The sequence below is a fragment of the Salvia miltiorrhiza genome, chromosome 7, assembly GCF_028751815.1.
Source record: "Salvia miltiorrhiza cultivar Shanhuang (shh) chromosome 7, IMPLAD_Smil_shh, whole genome shotgun sequence".
Classification (NCBI taxonomy): Eukaryota; Viridiplantae; Streptophyta; class Magnoliopsida; order Lamiales; family Lamiaceae; genus Salvia; species Salvia miltiorrhiza.
This window is the reverse complement of record NC_080393.1, coordinates 7,365,162-7,390,268: the sequence shown is the minus strand read 5'-3', so window position 1 is coordinate 7,390,268 and position 25,107 is coordinate 7,365,162. Positions and strand designations below refer to the sequence as shown.

Sequence of the window (25,107 nt, the reverse complement as noted above, 5' to 3'; positions counted from 1 at the left end):
TACACTATAGTTGCAAGCCCACATGTCTTATCCAAAACAATTCAAATAATAAATTGGAATGGGAAACAAAGCAAGATAAATGAATGAATCTCTAAACCTAATCCCACGGTGGCGCAACCCCTTTCTTCTTCCTCTCACTCATGTAATCAGTCAATACCAATTTATTTGCCTCCATATTCCGGCCAGGTTGTCGCACCCTACCTCCACTCAAGAACTCATCCATCTATAAAAATGCAATCGTCCTTGTGAACCCAAAGAATCTCTGTTAGTGCTCGGAGCAGCCACCAGTTAAGATGAGGCGAATTTGGCGAGAGAAAGGCATTTAGCCTTACGCAATTAGACAGAGAATGTGCATTATGCTATTCCTTTAAAATTCTTGTTTTCTTCTTCTATAATTTCACTGTTGCTTTATCTTCTACAATTCATCACCTAATTCTACTCATTCTTCTAATTTGTATAAATATTATTGTTCAAATTGTAATGTTCAAATATATCATAAGGTGGGTTGCATTTGCGGACAGTAAAATTTAAATATAGGTTTTTGTTGTTCATAACTGTAGCGATGGATTCTGGGTAGCAGTTGGAGCAAAAATTCTACTCTATTTTTTGGTTTTGGTTCTTGATTGGAGATGTGATTTCTTCCGATCTGCTTTTCATTTTGTTCCTCTACTTTAATCTCTGGCTTATCAGAAGAAGAATCGAAGAATAGGCAGATGGATTAAATGATTTTGGAGAGAGGTTGGAGATTTTCTTTTGCAGGATGAAATTGTTGTTGTTTTCCATCGTTAGGAGAAAATTTGAAACAAAGTGGAGGAGTTCGTGTTTCGTATATGAAAAAAGTTTGATACTAAATTGAGAGATTAACGGAAATATGGAGAGAGAAAATATGGCGGTAAAATTTTACCGTTATACTGCTCTTTTATATTATATATAGATGACAATAAATCTATTTATTTATTGCAAATTTGTTTCAATATTGCACAGTGGGCAAAATTAGAAGCTCAAACAAAAAAATCAACATAGTAAATCGTCACACTTTAGCAACCATAAACGATAATTTTTTAAGTCTAATACAGTGCATACCGGCAAAAAAGGAACAAGAACAAACTCCACAAAATCTTGATAGACAAAAAGGTAAAAGAGCCACTGCGAATCATCAGGTTTCATTCTTTGGTGCTGATGGGTTTGAAAACGGTCTCGAGTTCCTTCATCTTGTCTTTGAAAACATGAGCCTCTGCATGTTTGTTTGACTCCAACCACTGCATAAAAGACATGAAAGCATCCTCCATCTTCTTCTTGTCTGCTGCTGTGAGGTTGGCTGCGCATCTGATGGTGTTCCTCATGCCGTAGGCATAGTCCTCCACAGCAATCCTCGCATTAACCTTCTTCTTATACTCGTCGTCCTCCCACTTGTACTTGTCGGCATCCTGCACCATCTTCTCTATATCTTGCTTCGACAGCCTACCCCTGTCATTGGTGATGATGATCTTCTTCTTGTTTCTGGTCGCCATGTCCTCCGCTGACACACTCATGATACCATTTTCGTCAATGTCGATGCACTCTTTGATACTAGGAACACCTCTGGGTGCCGGTGGAATCCCTTCGAGCACGAATTTCCCTAGCAGATTGTTGTCTTTCGTCCTCGTTCTCTCACCCTCGTACACTTTAATCGTCACAAAAGTCTGATTGTCAGATAATGTGGTGAAAAATCCCTCCCTCCTTGTAGGGATGGTTGTATTCCTTGGAATAATTATTTTCATCAAATCTCCGTTACATTCAATACCAAGCGACAACGGAGTGACATCCAAAAGAACCAGATTCTGCACCTTCTCATTGCCTTCACCACTCAACATGGCAGCTAGCGCGGCAGCACCATAAGCCACTGCTTCGTCTGGGTTAATGCTCTTGCACACCTCTTTTCCATCGAACAACTCCTGCAACATCTGCTGCACCTTTGGAATTCTACTCGACCCCCCGACCAACACCACCTCATCCACGCTGCTCTTCTCCATCTTTGCATCCTGTAAACACATCTTAACTAACTCTATACACTGGTTGAATAAATCCATGTTAAGTTCCCCAAATTTAGCACGAGTGATAGTCGAAAAGAGATCAATCCCCTCATACAATGATTCAATCTCAATTGTGGTTTCAAAAGCGGAGGAAAGGAACCTCTTGGCTCTTTCACAAGCAGTCTTCAATCTCCTAATAGCTTTTGGATTCCCACTAATGTCCTTATTCTTCTTCTGCTTGAATTCTTTTACAAAATGATTCACCATCCTATTGTCAAAGTCCTGGCCTCCAAGATGAGTATCTCCAGCAATAGCTTGCACTTTTATGATGCCCCCCTTAATCGTCACCAAAGACACATCAAACGTGCCACCACCAAGGTCGAAAATGAGCACATTTTTTCCCTCATAGCTAATAGCGTTTTTATCTAGAACATATGCGATTACTGCAGCAGTAGGCTCATTGATGATTCTCATAACGTTAAGGCCAGCAATGGCTCCGGCATCCTTGGTGGCCCTACGCTGAGAGTCGTTAAAATAAGCAGGCACCGTCACAACAGCATTCTTGACAGTTGATCCAAGATAAGCCTCGGCAACAAGCTTCATCTTGGTGAGCACCATCGAGGAGATCTCTTCAGCCGAAAACTGTTTCTCCTCCCCTTTGTAGTTTACTACCATCATAGGCCTATCGGTGGGGTCAGGAATGACCTTGAATGGCCAGTGTACCATGTCATCCTGAACCTTTGGATCACTGAATTTGCGGCCGATCAGCCTCTTTGCATCTGTGCAACAGAGTAAGAAAAAAATTCCAAGTATTTGGAGTATACTGAGAAGAGAAAACAGCATAAATTCTCTGTTTTATATTTCTGTTTTATTTTATATATTATGTTATGCGTTAAAAACATAGTCACCTTATGGTTGGGTTTTATAAAAAGTTGAGTTTTAATTTCAATTTAGCATTTTGACATAATTAATTATTAAATCACCCATTACATTAACCATTAATTAGCACCTAAAATGACTTATTGAAAAGGTGTGGTAACATATACTCGTACTCTTTAATTCCCGTACCCCATAATAGACTACTAATAATAAAACGGAGAATCCATTAAAAATAAACACAAAAACTTGGGTTGCACCGTGCAACCGGGTTGCACCCTAACCAGTTGCATCCAAGACCAGCTCAAAAACAAAACGGAGAGAGTAAATTAAAACAGAAATATAGAAAGGTGGAAGGTCAAAAAATCAAAGTAGTCTCCTATGAAATCGGTTTTTTAAAAAAATCACCTTCACAAATGATACTTTATAATGTCATGGTGGTTTTTTTAAAAAATTGGTTAAACAGAAGTTTTTGTGAAAAAGAAACTGATAAAATGCCTACTCTGTATTCTCCATTCCTCCTCAGTGGAGAATCCAATCCCAACACCAATCCCAATTGGTTAACATAAATAGTAAATACTACCATATAAACGAAACAATAGTTAAAGTTTGGATTTATTTTTGCTGCATTTTGTTACTTCATCAATAATTAGGACATTACCCCAAATGCCGAACTCGTAATCATAATAAGAAAATAATCCTCCAATACTTATCGGTCTCAAGCGTAACACAAATACAAAATGGCGAAAAAAAAAATGAAAAGTAGACGAGAAAACTGACCGAAAATAGTGCGGGTGGGATTATTGGCGACTTGATTCTTGGCGGCGTCTCCGATGAGACGCTCGGAGTCGGTGAAGGCCACGTAAGACGGCGTGGTACGGTTGCCCTGATCATTCGGTATGATCTCAATGCGGTCGTGCTGCCATGCCGCCGCGCACGAGTAGGTAGTTCCCAAATCGATCCCGATCGCACGTCCTTCCCCTTTGCCCGCCATTGATGCCAACGATAAACAACGCTTCAACTCAAAAATCAAAACAAATAAGCAGACACTTCTGTAAAAAGCCCTTCAAACCGTTCTCCCGTAAAAAAAATCTGAGGGAAAGCTTGTAATGTACCACAAAAAAATAGGAATAGTATGGTAAATACACTTATTTCTAAAGTGGCATATCTAAGTCAACCAAACACAAATTTTTATTTGTCTCCAAAGATTCTGGGCCTACCAAATGGGTTTGCTTTAATAAAAGTCATGACTAAATTCATGAATTGTGGCCCACTTTTTTAATATGGAGAAAACCGGCAAGGCTACAAAACACGGCCTTAGTTTTGAAAAGAGGGGAAAATAAACATCGTAGGTCGGAAGGAGCCCAAACGACGTGACATTCTGGCAGGCTTTTAGTTTTTTTTTTTTTGACATTTTGTAGTTTATACTTAACTATTCTTTTGACTAGTACACCCATCCGTGCGATGCACGGCGAATATCAAAATTAAACGATATATTTAAATAAATAAACATAAATGTTAAATATAATCAAAATATAAGAAAATGTAAGTTATATATTAAAAAATATATTTATTACTCAATAAAGAATCTGAATTTAAAAAGGGAAAATTGCACCTAAATACACAAACTTTGTCGAAAATCCATATTTGACGCGAAGTTAGGATTTTACATTTTAATACACTAATTTAAGAAGTTGTTCAATTTTGACACAATTTTGAATTCCGGCGACCGGAATATTGACGTGGCAGCCGGAATCGCCACGTCATCACCACGTCACACACACACACACACACACTCCACACTCTCTCTCTCACACCCCACTCTCTCTCTCCTTCCACACGTCAGCTCCCCCACCCCACCCCCCTGGTCGGACCCTCCTCCTCCCCACGCCGCCGTCGCACCCACCGCCGCCCCTGCTCTCTCCACCACCACACGTCTTCTCTCCGCCACCATCACAGATCCACCGGCTTCCCCCACCACCATCACTCTCTCTCACCGCCTCTTCCACCGCCGCCCCTGCTCTCTCCACCACCACACCTCTTCTCTCCACCACCACACCTCTTCCTCCACCACCACGTCACACACACACACATCTTCCTCCTCCACCACCACACCTCTTCATCCACCGGCTGTCGGACCCTCCCCCTTCTCCCACAACCGCCGAGCCCATCGTCGGAGTACCGAATCGGGGAATTGCAGAGATGAATTCGGGTTTTCGATTTTGGATTTGAGGAGAAATCGAGCCCTAATCCCTTGTCGATTTTGTTGGTGGGGAAAGGCGGTGGAGGGAGAGAGTCGTGGGGAGTGCGGTGGTGGGGAAGGCGGTAGAGGAAGAGGTGTGGTGGTGGGGAAGAGCAGGGGCGGCGGATCTGTGATGGTGGTGGGAAAAGGCGGTGGAGGAAGAGGTGTGGTGGTGGAGAGAGCAGGGGCGGCGGTAGAAGAGGCGGTGAGAGAGAGTGATGGTGGTGGGGGAAGCCGGTGGATCTGTGATGGTGGCGGAGAGAAGACGTGTGGTGGTGGAGAGAGCAGGGGCGGCAGTGGGTGCGACGGCGGCGTGGGGGGGAGGAGGGTCCGACCGGGGGGGTGGGGTGGGGGAGCTGACGTGTGGAAGGAGAGAGAGAGTGGGGTGTGAGAGAGAGAGAGTGGAGTGTGTGTGTGTGTGTGACGTGGTGATGACGTGGCGATTCCGGCTGCCACGTCAATATTCCGGTCGCCGGAATTCAAAATTGTGTCAAAATTGAACAACTTCTTAAATTGGTGTATTAAAATGTAAAATCCTAACTTCGCGTCAAATATGGATTTTCGACAAAGTTTGTGTATTTAGGTGCAATTTTCCCATTTAAAAATAAATAATTTTTCACACATTTATTTAAAATATAATGATAATTATAGTTATTATTAATATAAAATTTTTATATAATCTTAAGATAAATACAAAGTAAAATATGTATTCAGCTATAACAAAAGCAATATCTGTATTGTGTTTATATGATCTATACTTATATATGTGACTTCAAATCTCATAGCTTTATGGGAAATACCCTCTCCGTCCGTCAAAAGTGGGGCACAATTACTATATCGAGCGTCCGCAAAGAGTGTACCACTTTCCTTTTAAGGAAATGGTCACACCATCCACTTTAATCTTACAAACACTTTTTATTTACAAAAAAATTCACTCCAAATTCAATCTCAACCACATATCTCATAAAATGGTTGGACCATTTCTCCACTATATCAAAATCATCAGTAATTTTATTAAATCACGCACCCAACTAAAGTGCCCCATTTTTGGCGGACGTAGGGAGTATGTATTATAAATTTAAAAATTACTATTTATGAAAAAGTTATAGATTCAATTGCAAAACTTTTCAGTCATGAATTTTTATATAATTATGTTTTATATAATGTACTTTTTATATAATGATATTGTTTAATCATGCATTTGCTAAACTGCCATGTAATTTTATTTATTATTGTACTAATGTCATTGTTATATTTTAATCATTAGCTCACACTTAATTTAAAATTTTTGGTTCACAAATTAATTGTCCACACCTAATATAAAAAATTTAGTCTCTTAAAAGTTCAAATATAATATTGCTAAAAGTTCATATTTAAATAGTTAAATATCCCAAATTTATTTTTTAAAATTTCAAAATAAGTACACATACAAATATATTTATGTTAAAAGTTCATATTTAAATAGCCTAAAATTAATTTAAAAAGGAAAAAATAGTAAAAAAAATAATAATTAAAAATAATCAACAAAATCGCAAAATTTAATTTATGGTCAAATTTAATCAATATATATATATATACAGTACAATAAGCTATAATTAGGAGTATTTACTTAACATCTTTGAGGTTTTATTTGGGTATACGAAAAAGCAAAATAAAAGCCCTAATACTATTTCACCCATTCCAACCATCCTAATCCAGCGCCGTTGCGTCATCTTCTTCTTACTTTCTGCGTCAAGAGAGCAACAACAGCAAAGTGAATAAGAAAGATTTGGCAGCCACCGCACTGAAGAAATTGTCGCCGCCTCTCGCCGAATTGATGATTAAGAGGGCCGATCTAACAGCTGGAGGAGATTCTGTACCGAAAAGGTCACGCTGGCGGTCGAGCCGCCTTCGTTCATGGTTTTACTGTTATCGGTGCTATAGTTCATTTTTCTTTTTTCTTTTTATAAAAATTTTGCCTTTTTGTGCAATATATGTGTGATAAATATCAATGGAAGTTTTTGATGTTAAATATTGTGCATAATTAGGGAAATATTGTGGAGATCAAGCATCTTTAGTCGAAAAAATGAGATCTGAGATTTGATTCATTTGAATAAAATTGTCGATTTGAAGATGTTAGAATTTGTCCGTGTGTATGCTGAATTCTGCTTCTTCTTTTTTCCTTAGATCAATCCCACGTTTATTTAAACGTACCTACAATTTTGAAATTAAAAAAAAAACTGTCAAAAAAATTGCCGGGAATTTCTAGCCGTTAGAACTGCTGCTTTATATATAATATAGATTAGTACTAGCAAAAAGATTTGATAATTTATTACTAGTATTTTAGAAAATTTATTAATTCATTACTTTTATTAGATGATTTATTGGATGAATATATTTATTTATAAGCCTTATCAATAGCTATAGATATATATCACATAGATTTAGTATAATATATAGGGTTAATAGCCAGAAAATACACAAACTTTCCTCGGAATTGCATATTGCACACGACCTTCAAAAATAGCCAGAAAATACATCACCTTTTAATTTAGTCGCAAATTACACCACCATTTCTTCATTTTTGGGTGCAATTTGCGACTAATATTAAAAGGTGATGTATTTTCTGGCTATTTTTGAAGGTTGTGTGCAATATGCAATTTCGATGAAAGTTCGTGTATTTTCTGGCTATTAACCCTAATATATAATGAATTAATATATTCTTATAAATATATAATATGTAAAATAACCTTAAAATAAAATATGTAATAGGGATAAAATAGACAAATCCACATGTTGTGTCTAAGGCTCTTTTCATATTAGTATAGATAGAGTAAATATTATCTGAGGAAAATTCTCCGTTCTATTAACTGGGTCAAAAATTTTCCATGTGAAAATTAAAGAGAAAATGTAAATTTGTTAAAAGTGATGGGGTCCATATTTTTTAAGAGTTAAATTTTTCCATATATGAAAACAAGTTATTTTAACACATAATCTATGTAGTAATATATAAAAAGGAGTCTAACGGTAACTTTTACCCACCAAAATTTCTCTCTCTTCATTTATCTATTTTGTTTTGATTCTTTTCTTCAAATTGTCAACTTTATCTTTAATTTGATATAAAAATTATAAAAAATAAATTTAACATCTTTTCTCCCTAATCTATCATCTTTTCCTCTATCCTTCTTTACTCATTTCTTTAAATACAATAATATGTTTCTTATCTTTCATTCCTTTTATCTACTCCATATATATTTTATTTCATTTTTTTTATATTTGTATTAGATATTATTTTTTATATTTGTAGTAGATATCATTTTTTATATTTTTTTTATTATGATAATTTAATGCAACTAAACAGATAAAACTTATATTTTTTATTTTAGAACTCTTTATCTTATAAATAAAATTTTAAGTGAAATTTATATTAATATAAATGTGTAGATAAATAATTAATTTTGTGTGTGTGTATATATATATATATATATATATATATATATATATATATCTTAAAAATAACATTTTAAATATTAAATCATATAGTATATTTTATTTTTAAAAATGAACTACATATATCTAATGTTCAATTCTTTATTTTTTCACTTACCCATTGATAAAAAAAATATCGACAAAATAACACAAATAAAAATTTTGATGCGTATAAAAATAATCGTTGTCATGTTTATTCAAATAAAATCTTTGAAAGTTGCATAGGAACTTTATTTAAAATTTGTATTTAAACAAAATGACCACATAAATATAATATAAATATGCATTCAAACAATATACTCCTTAGAATATTATAGGATACATAATGATACCTAGGGGTGGTTAAACGGTTCCGATTTTTCGGTTAAAACCGTAACCGAACCGAAAAAATCGGTTATCGGTTAATCGAAAACCGGTTTTTACCGGTTTGGTTCGGTTATCGGTTAGTGTCTTTGTCGTTAACCAGTTAATCGGTTTAACCGGTCGGTTAACCGGTTAAACCGATTAACAGGTTTATTTTTTAAATTAATTAATAAATATATATATTTTAATATTATAATTTAAAAAATACTTATAATTAAAAATCAAATCTCAAATTCACAAGACTAGGGCTTTCTTCTTCTCTGTTCTGTTTCTGCCCTGCCGTCTGCCTGATTCCAGCCACCTCCGGTTCCGGCGATTCCAGCCACCTCCGACATCCTAGCCAGGCAGCCACCCCCACCGGTGCCGCGCCGCCGCAGCCGCAGCAGTCCCGTTCAGCCTCCCAGGCCCTAGCAGCCCAGGCCGCAGGGTCGCACCAGCACCGTCGTCTCCCAGGCCCCAACTGCCACCGTCGTCTCCCAGCACCAGCACCTCGACTCCGGCGGCCACACCAGCACGGCGAGACACGCCCTCGACTCCGGTGACCATACCAGCGCACGGCTTCTACAATTCTACTTCTTGAAAGGTAAGTTTAAGCTTCTTCCTCTTGGCATGTCATGCTTTAGGGCCATAGATTGATTCAGAATTTCAGCAGCATATAGAACAATTTTTGCATAAATTTATCAACTGTAACTCTGTAAGGCCCGCCCTAGTTCCCTACAGACTGTAATTGAATGAATGATTGATTCATTCATAAATTGATGTGAGTAGTGCAAAGTCAGTCACATTGAATCCAATGCACTGTAAATCTGCAAAATCATTGAAATTCTATTGAGTTATTCACTTATTTGATTGTATATTGAGAGTTTGGTTGATTATTTTAGTAATTTGGCATTATTTATGTTCACTATTTGATTTAGTGATTCTCAAATCATCATATTGAGTTATCTGTAAAGCTTATTTCATGTGATGTGAATGGATTAATGTTTATGTTGTTCACTAATTGATAAGTACGTCTGGTCCCTTGATGTGGATGGAAGATTACTAGAATCTATATTGCTTAATGATTTTTTAATGTTGCTACTGAATGGTAGTGATGAACTTGCTTAATTTTGGCATCTCATGATAGGCTCCATAATATGTGATATTATGGAAATCATGTCTCGACAACAATGTTTAAGAATTAAGATTATTACTTGTGGATATTTGATATTTTTTCATCAATCTTCTGGACTTTGATTATTGATGACAATTGATAATTGTTTAGTGCGTCTCTCACTTACTAACTTCTTGTTGTTTTTGGTTATAATGTGAGTTAGTAGTTTACTTTAATTGTCGTTAATTGTTGCTTAGGTTGGGAATTAATTTATTATCATTGTTTTTTTTTTAATATAAAATTTCAAGTATCTATAAATCTTTTTTTTATTCTAAATTATCACAAGTTATGAATTGGTGCAGTGGATAAATTCTCATTCTTTCTTTCAAAGGTCAATGGTTCAAATCTTATTGCACACATTCTACAAATTTGAATTTTTTTAAATAAAAATCGGTTAATTTGGTTAATCGATTAACCGAATTAACCGGTTAAATTCGGACAAATCAAAAAATCGTGGATTAATGTTAATCGGTTAACCGGTCCAATAACCGGTTCGGTTACCGGTTAGGGAAATAGCCCTTAACCGATTCCGGTTAACCGGTAAACCCGGTTTACCAGCCCTAATGATACCCACTATCATTTATTTTTTTATCAAGATTGTATCGTGGATAATTTCAATTTTTTTAGATTCATGTTTGCAGTAACTCATATTTAAATTATTTTAATATGTAGTATATTTTATTTATTTAAATTATCATTCAATTTTAATATTTGTCGTGCATCGCACGAGCGGGCGTACTAGTTAAGGGTTAATTGCATCAAAATACACGAACTTTAGTCACTTTTCATCCTGCACATGAACTCTGAAATTTACAATTTTAATCACAAACTTTGCATGTGTTTCAATTTTTACTTAAAATTGAATTCCAACAGCCGAAAAACTGACGTGTCATAGTAGATGTCATGTCTATGTAACACGTGTCATTGTAACTGACGTGACAATACAAAACGACGTCGTTTTGAGAGTGGTCATCTAAAAAAACCACCCTAATTCTTACTCCGAACAGAAGTGGTCAATTTCAAATCGCTAATTTAGGAGGAGAAGTGGTCGATTTCGAATTGTTGAGATGTGAATTAGTTGATATCAAGAAGGAATTTGAAGTTTTCGGCGATGCAGTTTGTCGAGGGGATGAGAATGGAGAGGGTTCGAGTGTGAAGGAGTTCAACAACACACCATTCACCTGCTGCTCCACCTCAAAATGGAAGCACAAGTTGATGTTATGCAGCCTAGTCAGCAAGTTCTCGTCGACCTTGTTCATGGACGCCCAACGCGTCTGCACCGGCCCTAATTCTGGCTTCCTGTGCGCCCAAACAACCACGCCATCATGATCGGCAATCATCTTCTTCTCCCAAACACGAAGAAGATCTCATCACATACCTCAAAACGTGGTACAGTGAGCTTGAGGAAATCATGGGCCGGCTGAAAATTAGCGTAAAAAATCGCCACGAATTCATAATCCGCATAAAAAATATGACATGTTGTTTAGGGCTTCAAGATGGAGAGATTGCCGCTTTTGAAATTTAAATCTAATTTCGTCAATTGAGACAAAACAACGTTGTTTACCCCTAAAAAAACGACGTCGTTTCATGTACCGAACGGTGAAATAAGTGGCACACTTCCGGCTGCCATGTAGAATCCACATCTGCAACAAATTGGGGAAAATTCAATTTTAAGGAAAAAATGGAACACTTGCAAAATTCATGATTAAAATTGTAAATTTCAAAATTCATGTACAGAATGAAAAAATGACTAAAGTTTGTGTATTCTCATGCACTTAACCCCAGAATTAATGCATACTCCGAAAGTGAAGGAGTCAAACAGCATGGAAAACTTTGGCTTTATTGGCCAAACTTCTTTACCTCTCTTGCAATCCTCTCCAAATCCATGTGTGATAATATGAATATCTGATATATTTCTAGCTCTGTGGCACACTTGCAAGTCTAATACAATATCTTATTCAATTTAATTGTTTTGTTATTACACCACAACACTTACTAGAATAACATTCAGTATGACACATTGGCACAGTGATACAAACTATTTACCAAAGTCATATAATGAAGACGAATCTAAAATATTTGCGCAGAATGACCAAATCTGAGTAGACCTCATTTTAATCACACTTTTATCCAATTTGCACTGCTTATTATTCTTCTTCACATCGACAACCATTGCATTAGCGAAGCATTTGTTATTAACATTGGTTTGAAGGTCTTCGCAGCAAGGATCCGTCACCGTTGCTTCTATTGGTATGTGCCGATCTTGGCACATTGCTTCCAGAATTGCTTTCTTACACTCTTCTCTCATGTTTTGGTAGCATTCGTCTCCGTTTGCTGCAGGCGGAGATGGTGACGACTCATCTGCACTCGCTGCGAATTCACCAAGGATTGCCATCAAAAATACCATCTTCATTATGGTATTGGATATCGAAGCCATGATGATTTTTTTTATTTGGTGTGTTTTATTTGAGAGGTGATCGATGTTAGTTTTTATAGTAATTTGATGAGTTTGTTACGACTTGATTTAATGATCTGAGCTGAAACGTATGTGTATATTTAAAACTGGCTTGAGTCGAATGATAACTTACATTATTTATTGCATGTACCATGGATGTGGGATTTTTGTGAGAAAGTAATAAAGATAATACAGTTAATTTGTATTTAGAGGCAATTACACAAATTTAGTTTTTAGTCACTTCAACTTGTAATGTTAAATTTCAGAAATAACAAAAAACAGTGAGTTTAAATGTTGACATATGCTACTTTGTTCAAGTTATTCGGTTTATTTTTTATGTTTCATTTCTCTTTAGAGATACACGTAAGCTCAAGCTCAGTGTCTTCACATTTATAAGATAAACAATATAATTCCATAAATCGGTGAGTCCAAATGTGTTTACACTTCAGATCCAAAAACCAGAGCAATCTAATTACAGAAATATTTAATTCTAATTATTTTGCTGTGAATAAACCAATTGTGCAATTTTCTAAATTATTGGTTGCAAATAAAGTCCACTGCCCACCCTGAAACTGCTCAATAGCAATTTTAACTCACCCAGTTTTATTCAATCGATTTATTATAAAAAAGTTGTTCTTCAATTGTCATCGTAGATCGCTTTTACACACTTGTAAATGGAGAGAGAGAGAGACAGAGAGAGAGCTAACTGGAAATTTGAAGTGCATCCAACATATAAGTGATGATGAAGGACCAAAAGATCACCATTGGATTTTACAAAAAAGATATTACAAACTGTTCATAAAACAGTTACTGCATCTGATGTAAATTCTCTCACCGCAGTATTGAAACAAAAAAGTTTCCAGCCAGAAAGACCTTTTGTGAAATAGAAGACCTGAAAGCAAATACACAGCAAGCTCCACATACTTCACAAGTATTTCCTAGCAAGGGCTCGGACTTTTGTATCAAAATGCGATGAGGTGATGCGACTTCCAGGGAGGTACAGAGGATTAAGAAGAGACTGAAAATGTTCAAATCCAAGTTACCAGTTTGTCAGTCATATATATATGAAGAAAAGAAAGGCAGCACCAACACTAAATATGACATGTTTTCTTTCCAATTTCTTTTTTCTTTTTGCTTTTTATTACAAAGGGAGTGAAAGCCACCTCATTGCATGGTCAAGGCCAAAAGAATACAATGTTCGTTCTTCTTAGCGAAGAATTTCTAGAAGCTACTCTTTCTTCTGAGTAAGTGCAATCAAATTTAGATATTTGTACAAATGAAGCAGCAAAGGTACTTCCTTTTTCATCAAGTTTTCACCAATCACTACAGAAACACACCTAGGACATGCTTTACTTAAGGCAAAACTACATTGAAAGTGGAACTAGACTGCTTTACTTGAGGCAAAACTAGTTGACAAATCTTATAAGCAGAATGCAGAAACAAAGAGATGAAACATAAAAAATCCATCATAATTTATCATATCAGACTGAGACATGTTAAAGAACATAACAGAACTTGCCTTAATATATAGCTCATGAACCTCTTGGAAGAAGCTCTTGATTCCATCATCATTACGAGAATCATGAAGCAGCATCAGTCGAGTATGTATAATGATTAAAGGTCAAGGAAGCAAATATGTATTGAATAGCTACATAATGTTCACCAATGTAAGACGTAGTTCCCATCACGAATGATGATTAGCAAGAAAAGCCATTATGAACTTGATCAAAAGAAACCAGGGAGAAAACTGGAAAGCATCAAAGGTAACTCAAATAGAAACATGGAAACAAGACACAATCAGAAAAGACTATAACTAGCAGAACTCTCCACGAGTCGCAGCAAGTAACAAGCATTGAAGCAATAACAGAAAAAAGTAATAGATTAATTAACTATATGAAGGAAACCAAATAAACAAATTATGCACAAGCTTCCAGCCATCTAAGGTTGGAGAAAAAAAGCATTTGATCTTAATGTAGGATAAATAATTTATACCTGAACCCAATATGCCTAAGAAAATTAGGTTCCAGATGTAGAAACTGGTGCATAAGCGGTTAATCAGTTTCAAATCATATTATCAAGTGATACACACAGTCACCCCCACAGTTTCAAATCATATTATCAACTGATAATTCCAACCTCAGTATCATACAGAATTTCCATTCTCAACTATGAAGCATACTGTTTAAAAATATAAAATTCAATATTTTTGAAATCCTATTCTATGCAACTAAAGGTTCTCAGAATCAGTATCCGGCGTCCAATCATATCAAATCCATTTTTTCCATTGAAACATATTACTTCGGGGCAAGAGTAGGACAACCAGATGCAAACAACAAAAGCAATTCTATTTTTAACACATGATTGGAACACCAAACATTTTAATCTCCTCATTTCACATTTATGGTTACATTAGGGAAGGAGGAAAGATTTTGAAGGTATACACCACTGCAAATCCAAACATATTACTCTTTCTTTTTGATTGAGATCCAAACAAATTGCTCTTGGAAATATGCATTGGAGCATAATAATAATTTCTTCCTAAGTATTTCCTAAAGAAGAAACGAATAAAAGGATATGACCAGCAGTCACGTAAACGGACACCACCAAGTCATTGAATCTGTCAATTGCTTTTAGAAACCTGATTCATGAAACATACAGAAAGAGATGAATCAATGCCAAAAACTACAAAACATACATTAAATAAGAAAATGCGATCTCTCATAAACAAACAAAGGAAACATCAAACACAATACTAAGTTGAGTGGAGTGGATTGGAGATCTCACATAGCACTCGTAGTCCACGCCGTGTCCTGAACAATGTCTAAAGCGGCATGTAATATGAACTGGTGCTGATGAGCAGCATCCTCTTTCTACAATAATTTATCGTAGATTCATGCTCAGTAACCTAATTGCCCTCAACTTTCAGAAAAACTGATGAGAAATGATCAAATCTAAGCATATAAACAGAAATATTGAAGAAGACATACTTTGGGGACGGTACCAACTTCAGCTTCGTAAATCGGGATGTCGTTTCTGCTGACAATCATAAAGCACGCAGTACTCGCCATTGATCCCCCACTCCTCCTCTTCGGTGTAATTCCTCAGTGATTCGCGATCAATAGTTTAATTGGAAATCGTTGCTAGAATCTATCGAACCCTAATTTGAATTGGGAAATAGTAGAATGGAAGTTCAGATTCCATTTCTGATATTTTCAGAAATTGGAAGGGTGTTTGTGTCATTACAAAAACGGAAAAAGAAAAGAAAAAAGAATTGCTAGCTGAAAATCTGAGATAGTGAATTCATGGAGATTGGAGTCGGGCCAATAATAAATTAATCGGCAGCACAAGACTGAATTTCAATAATTGAAGCAATCTTGACTCTGCAAGCTTCAGCTTCCTCCCACCGAAAAAAACCACTCTTTCCATCTTCATTCTTCTTTGAAACTTCAAATTAGAGATGCATGGCAGCCTACGCCGCTCTAGTTTCTCTTTTGAATGATTTGGAGCTCATTCCCAATCATCCCATCCATTCCTTTTCTTTTGACAACAAACAGATCACTTCCCTTTCACAAACTGTGCATTTCTTGATCGATTTTATGGAAACCTACGATTCTCATGGATGCACCAGAGAGACTGCTGAAGCTTTGGAGAGACGAATTGCATCTGCGGCTCATGCGGCTCACGATGTGATCGAGTCCCATGTAATCGATCAACTTCATGCTGGATCCACTCTTGGTGGAAAAGCAACATTTTGTTTTTTGCCCGATCTACAAAAAGCAATTGACGACATGGAGTTTGTCAAGAGAGAGACGATCCAGTTTAAAGTGAAAAGTGGAGTGAAAGCGGAGCAGCCCACATATTCAGCACCTACTTCATCAGAAGCTCTGAACTCCGGGAAGAATCTGATGGTGGGATTTAATGCTGCCCTTGTTGGACTTATGGAAATGCTGACCGGAGATCCTTCCAATAAGCGAGTGATCCCAGTGGTGGGTATGGGCGGGATGGGTAAGACCACTCTTGCCAGAAACGTTTATGAGCATTTACATATTCAGCACCATTTTGATGTTCGTCTTTGGGCTACAATATCTCATGATTATAAGATAGAAAGTATTCTTACGGAACTTCTTTTTGGAGAAAGAAGATCCGCCACTGGTGGAGATTTTAACAGATTAGGAGAAGAGTTGCATAAAATGTTATGGGGTAGGAGGTATTTAATTGTATTAGATGATATGTGGGGTGTGGAAGCTTGGGATGAAATGCACATGTTTTTGCCCGATAATGGCAATGGAAGTTGTGTTATTGTAACAAGCCGGCTATCAAACTTGGCAGCTCATCTTAGCTCTTCCCCTTTTACGATGAACTTTTTAGATGATGATACAAGTTGGGAACTGTTTTGTGCAAAGGTATTTGGAGAAGAAAATTGCCCTGCTGAATTAGAGGAAACTGGAAAAAAGATAGCGAAAAGATGCAAAGGACTTCCGCTATCAATTGTAGTAATTGGAGGGCATCTTAGAAGATTGTCTAGGGCAATTGAATACTGGGAGAAGGTTGCCAATTTTATGAACCCAATTTCGAGTTTAGAGGAGGATGAGCAATGCCTGAACATAATTAGTTTGAGTTATGAGCATCTCCCTGCTTATCTAAAGCCATGTTTTCTATATATGGGGATTTATCAAGAAGATGAAAGATTTGATGCCTCTAAACTCCTTAGATTTTGGGTTGCTGAGGGATTTATAAAACCAAATAAATCTCTAAGTCTGGAAGAGGTTGCTGAAGATTATCTTAATGATCTGATTGACAGGAATCTTATTTTAGTTCAGGAAAGGATGTGGAATGGAAAAGTTGGGTATTGTAGTGTTCACGATATAGTGAGAGAGTTGTGCATGAAGGTAGGTAAGAAAGATAAGTTTATGTGCGTGCTTCAAAATACCACACAAGCCATAGGCATAGAGCTGGAGCGTCACATTGTGATTCAGGAGGGGAAGATTAACCTTGATATTGCTGGTGCTCTGCCTCTGGTCCGTTCCATTATACACCGTAGAAAGTGGTCAGTTGATGAATTGCCGATTGAGTTGAGGTTACTGAGAGTATCGGCTAGTGTCAGCAATTTATCGGTGCAGAAGGATGAGGGATGTTTGACAGGTGCTATTTCTCAGCAACTTAACTTGCGCTATCTTGCTTTCTATTGTGAGAAAGCCACTACTATGAGCGTGCGCGACATCTACCTTCCTTCATCAATACCCTTGTTCTGGAATTTGCAAACATTAACTGTACACAATTTTGGTGTGCTAATTAATGCACCGTGTGGGATTTGGGAGATGCCACAGCTTATGCATGTTGAGTTCATTCGAATTCATCTTCCTGATCCTCTTCTGGGAGAATGCATTGTATTGCGAAACCTACACACACTTATAGGAGTAGTAAATTTGAGATTGACAGAAGAGGTTTGCATAAGAATGCCCAACATCAAGGAACTTTCCATGGAGTATAACCATTTCCCCAGTGATTGTGAAGCAAGCTCATATTATTGCCTCCACAATCTTGGTCGTTTCATAAATCTACATTCATTTAAGTGTCAATTTCGTGGTGATTCCAAGTGGCGTGATGTTGTTCTAAGCTTGACATTCCCAAGTTCAGTTGAGGAGTTGGGGTTGTGGAATTGTCATCTTGAGTGGGAAGAATTGACAATGATGATTAAATCCTTGGCCCATCTTGGATCTTTAGTAGTATATATTATCAAAGGAAGTGAGTGGAGCCTCGTTGAGGAGGAATTCCCTCGCCTGAAAAGATTGACGATTTATAGTTGTGATGATTTGATTTCTTGGGATGCACAGAGCTCCCATTTTCCGGTCCTTGAGAATATTTGCATTCAGAAATCACCAAAATTGAGTGAGATTCCTTGTGATATTGGAGAAATACCAACACTTAGGCTTATTCAATTGAAGAGTTGTAGTGTGTCTGCTGCGGTTTCGGCAATGAGAATAATGGTGGAACAAGAGAGTTTTGGGAATGAGGAGCTTCAACTTGAAGTTGATTTTAATGAAATGGAACAAGTAGAGAGATTCCAAAAGATGGTGAGAGAAGAGGGGCTAAGAAGCAACAATCTTCGTCTATCCTACAAACTAGGAAGAATAAGGCCTTCTCAACTTTGACTAGTTTCATTGTATTCTCTATTTTTAGCTACTTTGTTTTCCTTTGTTTTTTTTCTTTTATGCAAGACCCATGGCCATGTATTTATAGGATTTGATTTTATGTATGTGACATCCTCCGACAAACACCTATAGTAAAATACACTTTTCATACTTTGTGTTCATGGTAAAAATATTTGTACATTATAAATATACTTTTTAATATAGTAATTTTGATCAGTTAAAAAAATAGTGTAGTAATTTTGATACAATTAAACTTTATACTAATTCTCTTTTTCTTTTGTACAACTCGAAGTAGATGAAATTAAGTTGGAGGCAGTCCGAATTGACACCACATAGATATATACAATAATGCTACGTTTCATCCGTTTATGAAATTAAGTGGTGGAGATGAAAACTGCTTCTTCTCCAAAAACCTTTTCTTTTTGTTTCAAATATTCTTTTCTTCACGTATTGTTCATCATCCTTTATTTTCTCTCAAACGCTGCAAAATCAAATGGTTTCGATCCCATAATTCAGCTCCCTTCATCTGGGCTCTCAAGAAACAGCAGCAGGCAAAAAACTGTAGTTCTAAATATTGATAAATTTGGTGCTAAAGGGGATGGAATCGCTGATGACAGCAAGGTAAAGTTTCCTTCTTTCTTAAAAATCACATTTTCACAGCATAATAGCATTTCCTTCATTCTTTATTTATTGTTTCTTAAATGTTGCATCTTTTATCTTCGGTTTTTGAGTTCATGGGAAGGGAACAAACTGTAGCATTTTACTGCGTGAGAAGTGTGTATTTGTCGGTGCTATGACATGTTATGGATTGGTTGCTGTTTTAGCGGGAATTTTGATAACAATATGCTGTAATGTTCGTTTTACAAATATTTTATTTTCAAGTTAATAATAGCCACATTTTGGGAGTTCCTGGAATTTTGTTGTTTTCCAGAAAAAGTAATTTAGTTTCCAAATTCTGGTAGTTTTATTGTGAAGAGCTTGGCATCTTTTTTCTTAATAGTCTTGACATCTTGATTAAGGGGATTTGAGCTTAACATCTATGATTCTATACTGAAATCCAATTTCTGTTTTTTTGGGAGATTGAGAATTTGCTTATACTAATCTTGATTCAACACCTTAATCCCATCCTTTTTTCCATCTTGTTTGGTTTCTGGTCTCGTGATTTGGAAGTCTTCATATGTGTTAAGTTGGGAAAGAATATTATGGTGATCCCATCGTAACAATTAATACAAAATGCACCATTGTTGCAAGGTTCCATTTTTAAGTGATTTGTAACTTTAGCCCATTGTCATTTGGTGGCATCAGATTCTGCAAGATGTTTGGAAGGTTGCCTGTTCCGTATCTTCTTCGCCAGCGAAAATTGTTATTCCTTCTGGGAATTCTTATCTAGTCAATCCTACTAACTTTGGTGGGCCTTGCAAATCAAATGTGACCTTGAGAGTAAGAAGATCTAAATCCCCTAATACTCCCATCTCAACAATTTATAGGCTATTACTAGTTAGATGAGCCCTCGTAGCAAAACCTACATAATGTACCGACTGCTTTGCAATGCCTGTAGATTTCTGGTACTGTCGTTGCACCACGAGACCCTGAGGTCTGGGATGCTTTTGATGCTCTTAAATGGCTCTATTTTCATGATGTGAACGACCTCACAGTAGAGGGGGGTGGAGTAATCAATGGTATGGGTGAAAAATGGTGGGATCAATCATGCAAGAGAAACAAATCACATGTATGTATGCCTTACTTCCTTCAGTATATTCTCTGCAAAACTGCTTAGTTACTGCACGTTTCCTTTTCTTTACCTGATGAAGAAATGTTTCTAAAACTCATTTGTGTATTTCTTTGGCAGCCTTGCACCAATGCACCAAGGGTTAGTACTTCTCTTGCATTTTACCAAGAGTTTAGGCAAAATCCCTGTCTCTCCTTTTGCTGTCACTTCATCAATCTAGAAGAAGATGCGTTTTCCACTTGTGTTGTAGCTTTGTTGATTGATGTCAATGAATGCTAATGCAGGCTATCACTTTCCACAAATGCAACAACTTGAAAATCAGGGACATCACTTTGGTTGACAGCCAAAAGAATCACATGGTGTTCACTAACTGTAGGCATGTTGCAGCTTCTCGACTCAGAGTTATAGCACCATCTGATAGCCCTAACACCGATGGGGTTCATATAAGTGAATCAACACAGGTCCAACTCAAGGATGCCACTATCGCTACAGGTTTGTTGCTCGTGATATCTGAACCCCACTGCTACTACATTATCCAATAATTTTCTCAAACATTAAACATCTCCCAAAATTGTTTTTGCAGGAGATGACTGTGTATCCATAGTTAGCAATTCTACAAGAATTAGTATAAGCAATGTCATTTGTGGACCTGTTCATGGTATCAGGTATTGGTTAAGTTAAAAAAAAGTTGTAACAATTGCTACATATCTAATATTGATCATCATGCAGTATAGGAAGTTTGGGAAAATCGAATTCATCGGCTATGGTACATGATATTGTTGTCGATGGCGTGACTTTGTTTGATACTGAGAACGGGGTCAGGATCAAAACATGGCAGGTAATCTTTCTCCACCACTTCTTTTTGTTGTGGTTCCATTTACTGCACATTAAAATCTTTGATATACTTTATTGATTAATAATTTTTGCTAACCATATATCTTATCTCTATATTATGAAATTCATAGGGAGGCAGCGGTTATGCACAGAAGATTATCTTTCAGAACATACTGATGCATAATGTTTCTCATCCCATTATAATAGATCAATATTATTGTGACTCTTCATCGCCTTGTGCAAACCAGGTACCATTTAAAATATTGTAGTTTAACTAATCAACTGAAATAGTTCACAAATGCCACACTAGTATGTTTTTCTCTTCATTTATAAGGTTAACTTATTCTACGATGGGAGTTGATGATTCCCATTTCAATTTCTATATTTTCAAAACTTGAAAAATACATATCAATGGCTTTATACTTCAAATCATATATAATGAAAGGAGTTGCTAACTTCAAAAGCTACTACCATTTTCACTCAAACACAAATAAGTCAGGTTTCTTTGTCTTCATTTAACTTAAACAAGAAAAGAGTTCTCTGCAAGCAAAAATATACTCTATTCAAGATTCTATAGTTCACTTTCATTATTGAATATTGAATGTTCTTGCAATACAGACTTCAGCAGTGAGCATCGACAGCATCTCCTTCCGTAACATCAGAGGCACATCAGCAACAGAGGAGGCTATCACATTGTCATGCAGTGAGAGCCATCCATGCAAGAGGCTATACTTGGAAGATATTGAACTCGTGTCGTTGTCTGGGAATACAAAGTCGTTCTGCTGGGAAGCATACGGCAGAAGCTCAGGTATGATACACCCGCCTTCTTGCTTATTGTCTGCAGAGAATGTCTCTCCACAACATCAAGTCCGAGTCAACAAGACTGCAGAGTGATGATGAACATGCTTTCATTTAAGCGTGGTAGCGAGGGGCAGGCTGCGTTTGAGATGCTGCCCTCGATGGTGTGGATTTGTAGTTACAGTTTTCGATTTTTGCCACTATGATTCGTTGAAGTTTGCTGTGAATATGGCTTTGTATTCATTTAATCCGAGCTATTTCTTTTAGGTTTGAACATATAGGTTGTTTATGTCTTCTATTTCTTTTAGGTTTGAACGTATAAATTGTAAATTTGTGATCTTTTTTCAATAGCTCTAGCTCTCTCTCTCTGTGCATAGTTGCAATTTTGATACCTTTTCCTACCGAAATAATCTTAACCTCATCCCTATAAGAAAGTGTCTTTTTTAAGGTCTTATAAGAGCATCAGCATCGCTGGGTGCGATGGCCGGATCGAACCCGGCCTATCGCACCCAGCGCCGTTGCCGCATCCGAGAGCGAAGGGAGGGGGGCGTTCGAACGCACTCGGCAATAGTGGGAGCGAAGGAGGGGCGTGTTTTACACGCGCCCCATTTCCGGAAAAAAAAAATTCGAATTAAAAAAAAAAAAAATTAAACGGTCATTTGACCGTTGAAGCCAACGGTCTTCTCGGCCAAATTTTTTTTTCTTTTTTTTCCTTTTTCACCTATATATATTCCCTTCCTCAATCACAAACACTACATCAAACTACTCATTTTCTCTTCAATTCTTAAAAAAAATGTCTTCATCCACCAATTCTTCCAACAATAATTCTTCCTCAAATTCTTCATCCGACGAAGAAGTTCATGTTGATCCCGCACAACTTCCTCCTCTTCTCGATCCTACTCAAGCCCCCGATTTATTTTTTATGAGATGTGCTGTGAATTTTATGACAGTGGCAAGTTCATATCGTTTCGATCCACCTCCACCACGCCCGAGGAAGAAGCGGACAGTGGTTCGTCATGACCGTGAAGGTGGAGCCGAGCGCCTCCATCGCGATTATTTTTCTGTCGAGCCTGTTTATGGGCCACAATTCTTTCGCCGTCGATTTCGCATGAGCCGGGAGTTGTTTCTACGCATTGTCAATGCGCTAGAAGTCGATCCTTACTTCCAACAACGTCCGGATGCTATTGGCCGCTTAAGCTTCTCCCCGATCCAGAAATGCATTGTCGCTGTTCGACAATTGGCATACGGAACTTCTGCTGATTGTTGTGACGAATATCTCCGTATAGGAGAGTCGACGGCGTTGGAATGCTTGAAGAAATTCTGCAAGGCCGTCGTTCGTATATTTGGCGGCACGTATTTGAGGCGGCCAACAACTGCCGATGTGCAACGCATCACTGCAATGCACGAAGCCCGCCATGGGTTCCCGGGAATGTTGGGGAGCCTAGACTGCATGCATTGGGGATGGAAGAATTGCCCCATGGCTTGGCACGGCGCCTACACTCGAGGGGATCAAGGCGAGCCAACAATTATATTAGAGGCCGTTGCTTCACAAGATTTGTGGATCTGGCATGCATTCTTTGGAGTTGCTGGGTCCAACAACGACATCAACGTGCTCCACCAGTCCACGCTATTCAACGATGTTTTAGCGGGGCATGAAGCGGCTGTGCACTTCCTCGCCAACAATTCTCACCACACTCGAGGATACTACTTAACAGACGGCATCTATCCGGACTGGCCGGTGTTCGTGAAGAGCTTCCAGTTTTCGAACGATGAGAAGAAGCGGAGGTTCAAGATGATGCAAGAAGCTGCAAGGAAGGATGTGGAACGAGCTTTCGGTGTTCTTCAGGCTCGGTGGGGTATAATTAAAGGACCGTCGCGTTTGTGGAAGGCGGAGCAAATGAGTTCGATCATGTTTGCATGCATCATATTGCACAACATGATCATTGAGGATGAAGGTGGAAATGCAAGTAATTTTGACGGTGACGACGGCGAGGGACCAAGTTCTACTCCTCAAACACAATTCAATTCCGGAGCACCACCGGAGTTCGCCGCCTATTTGGCACGGAATGCAAGCTTGAAGGATGCACGATTGCATGCTCGCCTCCGCGATGATTTGGTTGAGCATATATGGGCACGCTTTGGTCCGGTTGACCCGTAGTTCGACGGCTTTAAATTTTTCGAAAATTGGATGTTTTAAATATTTGTTGTTTTTTATTTTTATTTGTAATGTTTGGATTTTTAGTTGAATGAATTTTATGTTGTTAAAATTGAAGTTGTTTAATTTAAATTGAAAAAAGAATAAAAGTAAAAAGAAAATGAAATTAAAATCTATTGAACCCGGGCGAGTGCAATACCATTGTTGGAGTGGGTGCAATAGAAGTGGGACCATGTCTATTGCACCCACTCCGGGTGCAAGCATTGTGGATGTATATAACACTAACGAGGCATTTGCAAAAATGCCCTTTTCTTATAAACACTTGTAAAAATGCCCACTTTCACTTATGAAAGTGGGCATTTTTACAAGTGTTTATAAGAAAAGGGCATTTTTGCCTATTAACACTAACTTAATTGTGAAAAAGAAAGAATTTAGCTGCCTAATTTTCTACATTTTCTAGTATATATATAACAGATCGAAGATGGCAGATGTGTAGTAATAATATATATATCTCAAAACAATTTAAATTCTAGAATCTCTCTATCCAAATTAGGTGTCCAGAGAAATAAGTTCAAGAATGTAACAGAAGTTGTGAAAAAAGAAATCCTTCTTGTTTGGAGGAAGAATATTTCTTTTAGAAATCTAGGAATTTATTCCTTTTGTAAAGTGAAATGATTAGGATAATCTCACCTTGCAATTCATAAGTTAAGTTCCACGCATCCCGAATGATTAAGAATATTACCCCGTGTTTTACGCGTAAATTAATTCTGGAATAAGGATAATTTTGGTGTACGGACGGTCTGTTTAAAGTTGTTACTATTACTACTTATTAACTAGTAAATCCATTCGGGCACGATGAACATCGAAATT

General features: G+C 37.3%; 6 protein-coding genes across 6 annotated transcripts in view; 3 read left to right on the top strand and 3 right to left on the bottom strand.

Annotated features, from left to right (window-relative positions):
* Nucleotides 1–25,107, bottom strand: part of LOC130992114 (nucleolar complex-associated protein 2) — an 884,658-nt gene that overhangs the window by 102,941 nt on the left and 756,610 nt on the right. The gene's annotated exons all lie outside the window — the stretch shown is intronic.
* Nucleotides 1,021–4,091, bottom strand: LOC130992121 (heat shock cognate 70 kDa protein-like). Its single transcript, XM_057916631.1, has 2 exons — nt 3,669–4,091; nt 1,021–2,791 (listed from the first exon to the last, which is right to left on the bottom strand). The coding sequence occupies exons 1-2, from the start codon at nt 3,880–3,882 to the stop codon at nt 1,164–1,166; spliced, it is 1,842 nt and encodes a 613-aa protein (XP_057772614.1). The 5' UTR covers nt 3,883–4,091; the 3' UTR covers nt 1,021–1,163.
* On the bottom strand, nt 13,273–15,693 carry LOC130992190 (uncharacterized). The gene is made up of 5 exons (XM_057916739.1): nt 15,557–15,693; nt 15,354–15,439; nt 15,147–15,207; nt 14,089–14,175; nt 13,273–13,587 (listed from the first exon to the last, which is right to left on the bottom strand). The coding sequence occupies exons 1-5, from the start codon at nt 15,635–15,637 to the stop codon at nt 13,495–13,497; spliced, it is 408 nt and encodes a 135-aa protein (XP_057772722.1). The 5' UTR covers nt 15,638–15,693; the 3' UTR covers nt 13,273–13,494.
* Nucleotides 16,031–18,721, top strand: LOC130993770 (putative late blight resistance protein homolog R1B-16). The gene has a single exon (XM_057918808.1). The coding sequence runs from the start codon at nt 16,031–16,033 to the stop codon at nt 18,719–18,721; it is 2,691 nt and encodes an 896-aa protein (XP_057774791.1).
* Nucleotides 19,015–22,450, top strand: LOC130992137 (probable polygalacturonase At1g80170). The gene is made up of 9 exons (XM_057916661.1): nt 19,015–19,342; nt 20,027–20,161; nt 20,280–20,450; nt 20,571–20,591; nt 20,735–20,942; nt 21,034–21,115; nt 21,180–21,288; nt 21,416–21,532; nt 21,903–22,450. Exons 1-9 carry the CDS (start codon nt 19,109–19,111, stop codon nt 22,176–22,178), a joined length of 1,353 nt encoding a protein of 450 aa, XP_057772644.1. The 5' UTR covers nt 19,015–19,108; the 3' UTR covers nt 22,179–22,450.
* Nucleotides 23,026–24,240, top strand: LOC130993769 (uncharacterized). Its single transcript, XM_057918807.1, has 2 exons — nt 23,026–23,938; nt 24,038–24,240. Exons 1-2 carry the CDS (start codon nt 23,026–23,028, stop codon nt 24,238–24,240), a joined length of 1,116 nt encoding a protein of 371 aa, XP_057774790.1.